This window comes from Ostrea edulis, chromosome 3 (assembly GCF_947568905.1).
Source record: "Ostrea edulis chromosome 3, xbOstEdul1.1, whole genome shotgun sequence".
In the NCBI taxonomy this organism is placed as follows: domain Eukaryota; kingdom Metazoa; phylum Mollusca; class Bivalvia; order Ostreida; family Ostreidae; genus Ostrea; species Ostrea edulis.
This window is the reverse complement of record NC_079166.1, coordinates 77,650,144-77,657,643: the sequence shown is the minus strand read 5'-3', so window position 1 is coordinate 77,657,643 and position 7,500 is coordinate 77,650,144. Positions and strand designations below refer to the sequence as shown.

The 7,500-nt window shown below is 36.3% G+C and overlaps 2 protein-coding genes across 4 annotated transcripts in view; one reads left to right on the top strand and one right to left on the bottom strand.

The window, feature by feature from the left end:
- Positions 1-7,500, top strand: part of LOC125677513 (uncharacterized) — a 20,275-nt gene that overhangs the window by 6,592 nt on the left and 6,183 nt on the right. The gene's annotated exons all lie outside the window — the stretch shown is intronic.
- LOC125666480 (uncharacterized) overlaps positions 1-7,500 on the bottom strand; it is a 9,460-nt gene that overhangs the window by 297 nt on the left and 1,663 nt on the right. The window contains exons 5-11 of the mRNA XM_056159051.1: positions 6,524-6,830; positions 4,827-5,109; positions 4,493-4,729; positions 3,886-4,067; positions 2,972-3,189; positions 2,207-2,371; positions 1-2,012 (exon numbers count right to left, since the gene is read on the bottom strand). The exon at positions 1-2,012 is cut by the window's left edge and continues 297 nt beyond it. Of these exons, the coding sequence (XP_056015026.1) occupies positions 1,754-2,012; positions 2,207-2,371; positions 2,972-3,189; positions 3,886-4,067; positions 4,493-4,729; positions 4,827-5,109; positions 6,524-6,820 (1,641 nt within the window). The 5' untranslated portion in view covers positions 6,821-6,830 and the 3' untranslated portion in view covers positions 1-1,753. The remainder of the gene's footprint in view (positions 2,013-2,206; positions 2,372-2,971; positions 3,190-3,885; positions 4,068-4,492; positions 4,730-4,826; positions 5,110-6,523; positions 6,831-7,500) is intronic.

Here is a 7,500-nt window from a genome sequence, read left to right as displayed (position 1 = left end):
AGACTGTCACGTTATACCGTAATTTGAAATCTTGCACGACAACTTGGAACATGTCAAGTTCAAGACATGAATTTTTAACCAGACTCAGAAATCTTCTGCAATGCTTGCTGAACACATTTTGATGGACAATCTTTCAGACTTTTTCAAGATGTCAATTAAAGTCTCTAAAACTTGAGGTCAATATTAAGTAAAGTTGGCAAAAATGATTTGCGTCTACCATGTTATACATAATGTAGCCAACATTTAACAAACCAGAATTGCTCCTAAAATTTCAAGAGCATCAGGATGCCTCAATTCATTAAAGGATTGAATTGCCTTCAGCCAAGGCATTTTCATATACATTGCTGACCTACAATGTTTTATGTTGACTAAAAATATAGTTGTATACCAACATTAGTTTTTCATTTCATATAACGAAAAGTTTGTGTGTGTTCCAAAGTCATGATTTAATACAAAATCCTATAAAATGTAAATACACAATCTTGCTAATACCTGTGCACAATTCTACATGGCCGTTGGAACTGCAATTACATAATTTACTCTGAATGGATAAAAAGTCTGGAAAACTGTTTGACCCACTTTTATCCCTAATGTAGGTTATGGTGCACCAATCCAACTGAACTTATCCCCCCAAGAGGAAGCATATGACTAAATTTCAGGGCAATAACAACATGGTTTATACTATGACGGAGACCTAGAGAAACAATAGGCATCCTATGTAAGGTGTACGTGTAACAAGTTTGACTGTCCTACACCCAATAGATCTGTCTGCATCCTGCCTACAAAGTTTTCTTGCTATTTAATGGTATGACCTTTGACCTTCACTTGGCATGAAGAGTATGTGTACCAAGTTTAATGGTCTTAGCCCCAATAGCTCGGTCCGTATTCTGCCTGTTTTCCTATTAACTGAGACTAAGATCTTGACAAATAGGCAACTTCCTCTCTTCATGGTGATCAATTGTGACAAGCTGCAATATACTGATACTTGTGGTTCATTTTGCTGAAAAGTGCATGATTGAAGTCCAACCTCTTAGTACCACAGCCGTAGTTATATGCGTATCATATGAAAATAGTATTGAATTTGAGATCATAAGGATATTTGAATTCATCCAGTAATGGACTGACTGTCTGACAAACATGGTAATTCCAGAAATTACACACTAAGAGAATACATGAAAATCATAGACTAGCTAATAAACATGACAATATCTGGGGGGAAAAACATACACTAAAATGATATGTACACGATAATGCTAAAAATTGTAGACTATTTGATAACCAAGATAACACCTGAATTCTAATGGACTGATTGAGACTATGATATGACGTATGGCATGATGTCTTTGTAAAAACAAAGACATTTGATAAATGTTGTCAAATTTCTAACTTGATGGGGCCAAGAGAAAAAGATTTCCGAGGATGCAAGACATTGATGTTATACATAAAGAAGTAATTTGTCCTTCTAACTCCCTTGGATATATCCATAGTATTTAAGATATCGATGTTAGAAATATCAAAATTCAACTACACAAACAATTTTCCTAAAACTTTTGTTAGCATTATTTCAAATCAGTTTTCCTATAAGCACATTGTCATGGATATCATATCAGAAATTTCAATTTTAAGCACCAGTAGTCCAGTACATCAGTCTTCTGGGTTGTTTAACAAAATCAAGTATGCATAGGTGACCGTGTTTACACACTATACTAAATTATACAAATATTAACAAAGCTACATTTGCAAATGTTCACGATTAGTCTGTTGCTTGAAACCGTGACACTTTCTCCTCGAGCAACTCCGTCGTTGGCTTTGGATCAATTGGGGCAATGGTCCTGCTCAAGCGGCGTGGGTCATCAATGTCAAACACTACAGGCTGACTCATGCCTTCCTGGTCATTCAGACGGGCAGCCACCACTCTTTCCATTATGATGTCCACGTGTCTGTAGCTCTTTTCAACTTTTACTGGTGTTACACTCCAGCGGCCACTTTTTTTGTTGAATGTTCTGTGTTGCCTATTATAGAAAAAAATCAGAGGTATGATATTACATATGAATTATAAAATTTACTACACCCGCTACCAAATAATTTTGTGAAGCCCATTACACAACTTAAGACTAGGAAATAGCTTGAACCACCCCATCATTTGAATTGGAAATAATCAAATGGAACTTTTATACACGTATATAAAGTAAATTAAAATGCTTACTGCACTGTCCCATCCAAGTTTCTTTTCACCATCCTGTCCACATTGTTGTTGTAATCTAATGCAGCCAACTGGCTTCTAGCCCTGTAAACAGGTGGGGAAAAAGCAAACCTTTTGCCACAATACATTAAAATAAGATTGTTGAACGTCTCCAATTCTGCTGTACTTCTGAAAAATGAAGTAGTATCGAATTAAAAATTACAGCGTATCCAATAAAATATATTGAGAATTTAGTATTTTAATCAGATTTGTGTTTTGCAGAATACAAGTAGGAAAGTTTTGTAAAACACTAGGAAGTGCAATTTTTTCCCTGCTCTTTGGTTTAAAATTAGAAAGGGATTGATTCAGATATATTGTGCAACAAATGCATTGTTTGAATAATTTTGGTTTTGTTTGTTGTTTCAAATCATATTGAGACAGCTTCAGACATACATGAAGTGCCACATATTAATCTAAACATCTACACGACTCTCAGGACCATGAAGAATGTCCATTATCGAAAACTTTGTCATGACACAGGACCTGGGGTTATGAAAATCTGATCCAAAAACCATGAATTTCTTGCTTTTCAATGCCAAGTGCTTGGCAAAGGAACAATAACTATCATAACTACCCTTGATTTGTCTTAGGTTTAATCACCCATGGTATGTGAGGGACTCCAACCCATGACCTTGCAGTTATAAAACCAATGTTCCAACCACTGAATTACTGTATTTAGGTAACTTACAATGCTGAACAATAATCTGAAATGACTATTACAACATTTACCTGAAATTTACATAATAGGGTATCTTATTCAGAAGTCTTTTGTTGAAGACAATCTCAATGAGAGCCTTGTGTGCAGGGCTGCCTTTCTCCAGCCACTCCTTCTGCTCTCCCTCCAGTGGACCATGCTGGCATTTGTTTTCCCCATAGAAGTTACTGCTATAGGACATGCTCCATTCATGTTCCCCGACAATGTGGTGAACAATAACACACCATATCTCCTGAAACACAAGGAAAATTGTTTTGTCAATTATTGTTCTAGATATATGTTTCAAAACTTTCTATATCTAAAACAAGAGGTCCACAGGACTTATCGGTCACCTGAATAATAGTGAAAAAGTATCACTACTACCACATACTATGAAATATAGACAAAATTTCATGTTCTGAATATCTAACCTAAACTCAAATGCTCAGTAACAGTATAAAACAAGATGTGTTCTTAAAACTTCACTGCCCTCTAAAGTGCACACACTGATGAAAGGCTTTAATAGGTGTTTTAACATAAAAACATCAATAGATATGACTAATTTGGACCCATCCCAAAGTCATTACCCTGGGTTGTGAAATTCCACATTTTTTGTACATCCTTTTCTGCTATTCCTAAGTATGCTTTTAGATTTTATACAGTATCAGCAAACATACACATAAATAGTATATAGTAAGTTTGGCCCCACCCTGGGATCATAACTCCTACCCCGGGGATCATGAAATTTACAATTTTGGTAGAGGCTTTCCTGCTCTACATCACTATGCATTTAGTTTTTATTGTGTGGTTCTTGAGGAAAAAATCACCACCTGCGATGAGTTGCAAAATTTAGGCCTCTGTCAGCATATACAGCCTTTGAGGGGGCCTCAGTTTTTGCAGTCTCATCCGGGGGACCACCCCAATTAGTTGCAATGTAAAAGAAACATACCATAAAGCTATCAATATCAGTTGCCAAAGAACAAGCATGCCAAAAGTGGTTGATAATGTCACGACTCCACTCTAGGAGAGGTCGGCATTCCTTACTCTGTCCAGCAGCAACTACCTTCTTGCCTAGGTTTTTGGCAGCATGCCATATGTCATGCGAGTGCTTTATTTCTGGGAATCTGTTCTCTGAAGAAAAAAACCCCAAACCTTAAGGTAGTACTCTACATCGTCATAATGGCTGACTTCCTTTAAAAACATGGATGAAAAAATAGTTATCAGCAATATTTAACTTTTTTTCCTTTTCCATTTAAATACCTAGCCGAGTAGCTCAGTAGGTTAGAATACCACCTGCTGAACTGTAGGTCGCAGGTTCGAGTCCAGCAGGGGTTTTAAATTTTTTTCAGATTACCTTCAACTAAAATTGTATTTTTTTGACAAAATAAAGTAAATTTGAAAATTTTCAACTACAGAATATTATTGTACATATCCTCCTTTTTTCATCTACATCAAATTTCTCTGGTGTAGCACACCTCCTTAACTCAGTATCTGCAATACTGACAGGACATAGTGATTTAGTAACAAAAGTGAAATCTTTATAAAGTGGCACTTACTCATAACTGCTCCAATTTGCAAATGTGCATCGGTAACAACCTCAGCTACAACAACACCATTATCTCTTAGGTCTTCCATAGCTTTTAAAAAGCACCCCTTTTCCATATTAGTGCTCTTCTTCCCCGTCTCTCTTTTATCCATGGTGATGATGGAAATTATTTTCTTGGAGCTGTTATCCATTATGGAATATGTGCAGTACTGTGCACTATGCCCTGGACTATCATTCCTTCCATCACCTACACAATAAGTATGCTATATATATATATTCTATTTCATATTATATACTTGTATAAGGTATGTTTTTTTAAATAAAGAAACAACTACCATACATACCAAGAGCAATAATTTCTTGTCCCTGCAAACTCTCTACTGTGCCCAGTTGTTCTTCTCTCCAGAATGTATTGATGGTTGGTATCAAGTATGTTCTCTGGATAGCTGAGAACTTTGAAATACTAGGGAAGTAAAGCTTCAAGAAATCTGCAAAAAGTTTAACTTTTGCATAATTGTTTCCAGAGGTCAGAATTGCAGAAGCGATCTGCAAGTCCCCTCCATGCAGTCTTCTATTCAGCAATGGCTGAGAACACCACTTGTGTGCCAAGTGTTTCTGGGTGCATTCCTGTAAAATAATTTTAAAAGAAGGGTAATATTCATCAGAAATAGCAAATGAAGAAAGAAACAAGAGGCCCATTGTCTACATCGCTCACCTGTGTCACCTTGGCTCAATTATTTAAAGATGTTCCCTATATATTCCCAAGTAAAAATTTGATCCCTTTTGTGGCCCTAACCTACTCCCGGGGGCCATGATTTTTACAAATTTGAATCTGCACTATGTCAGGAAGCTTTCATGTAAATGTAAGCTTTTCTGACCCAGTGGTTCTTGAGAGTAAGATTTTTAACTGATCCCACACTATTTTTGCATTTTTGGAATTTTCTTCCCTTTGAAGGGGGCATGACCCTTCATTTGAATAAAATTGAAAGCGCTTCACCCAAGGATGCTTTTTGGCCAAGTTTGATTATAAATGACCGAGTGGTTCTGGAGAAGTTGACAAGAGGCCCACAGCCCTTATCGGTCACCTGAATATTAGTGAAAAAGTATCACTACTTCCATGGGCTATGAAATCTAAAATCAAAAGGCCCACAGGCTTTATCGGTCACCTGAGTACTAGTGAAAAAGACAAAGAAAACTCCAAAGGGTTATGGAATCTAGAAGAAAAAAAAATTCCTGTTCTGAATATCTAAGCTAAATTCTGATATTCATCAACAGTATAAAACAAGATGTGTAAAATTACCATTTTTTTTGTACATCCTTTTCTGCTATTCCTAAGTATGCATTTAGATTTTATACAGTATCAGCAAACTTACAGATAGATACTGTTTACTAAGTTTTGCCCCAAACTGGGGTCAGAACCCCTACCCCGGGAATCATGAAATTTACACTTTTGGTAAAGGACTACCTGTTTTTTCTAAATATCCACTTAGTTTCAATTTAGTATCAATAACACTAAAGAAGATGTTATTTAATTGTTTAACACATAAACACTATATACCAAGTTTGGCCCCACCCTGGGGTCACAACCCCTACCCCGGGGATCACGAAAGTTACAATTTTGGTAGAAACCTTCCCGCTCTACATCACCATGCATTTAGTTTTTCTTACACATGTGCAGTTGTAGAGAAATTTTATTTTTGAAGATTAGTCAATTTTGTACAGTTTTTGCCTTGCCCCTAGGGCCCCAGTGGTGCTGGAGTTCCGAAATTTACACTTTATGTCCCCCTTGTCCCAAAGATGCTTCAGACCAAATTTGAAAAGAATTGGAATGGTAGTTATCAAGAAGAAGTTAACAATGGTAAACGCACGACGACAACCAATTGCAATAGGTCACCTGAGTTTACTTAGGTGACCTAAAAATGTAAAACGTTTACAGACAGACGGACAACCAGAAAAGCTCACTTCAGCTTTCAGCTCAGGTGATCTAAAAACAAAATAAAATCTTAATATTTTTTAGTGTCAAAGACCATGGAATGCTTACCCAGAAAATATACAGAGCTGAGCCTATATTCCCTGTGCGCAGTGAGATAGGAGAATTGCAACCCTTCACTTTGCATTTGTAGTCGATGTGTGTATTGGCCAACTTTAACAAGCACCTCTTATACACAAGGCATGTCTCGTCTCTTGTTAATATGGGCATCTCTTCGACATTCTTAATCTTTGTGACACCAGACCCTGTCTCCTCAATTGTCTCCTGAAGACCCCCTTCTTCATCTCCTTCTACTTCCTCCACTCCAAACTCCTGCACCTCTAAACTTACTTCCTCCAAACCAAACATGTTGTTTGGTCTAAAAAAAAATAAAAAATAAATTGAAATCAAAATATATTCTAAAAGTTGAAGCTTATCATTATGAACATTTTTTTCACCGATACAGAATTTTACTGTTCAAATTAAGCTGAGAAAAAAACAAGTTAAACATGTCATGTAAAACAAAGAAGGTACATGTATTAATTTCCAATTTGCAAATAAACAATTCTTTGGTCAAACAAGAGGGCCATGGACCTAAATGGTCACCTGACTAACATAAAACAACTCTGAAATGGAAAGTTAAATCACACATGCTTTAAATGCATTTGTGTTACAGACTAATACCCATTTGGTCACCGCCCTAAACCATAAAATTCACTCTACAAGCCATAAAGCCACACCAAAGCATCAAAAACCCAGACTCGGAGGCCATAAATTTCAAATTTCTGGAAAATGCAACCTTGCTTGTCATAATTCATTATTATACCCTCAGTTTAACTGCTGCTTGATGTCCCTGAGTGAAGCTGATTTGTAGAGGATGCTTCATTTTTAAAGGTTTTGACCCAACCCTTGACTTAAAGGGTATCGAAAATATTGAGTCAAACTTTCAAAAATGATCATATAGAATCAATTGAATTTCATTTCTACATATTGCAAAACTGTAGAGTTAATTAAACTCTGATGATAAATTTCTGAATCAGTTTAACATA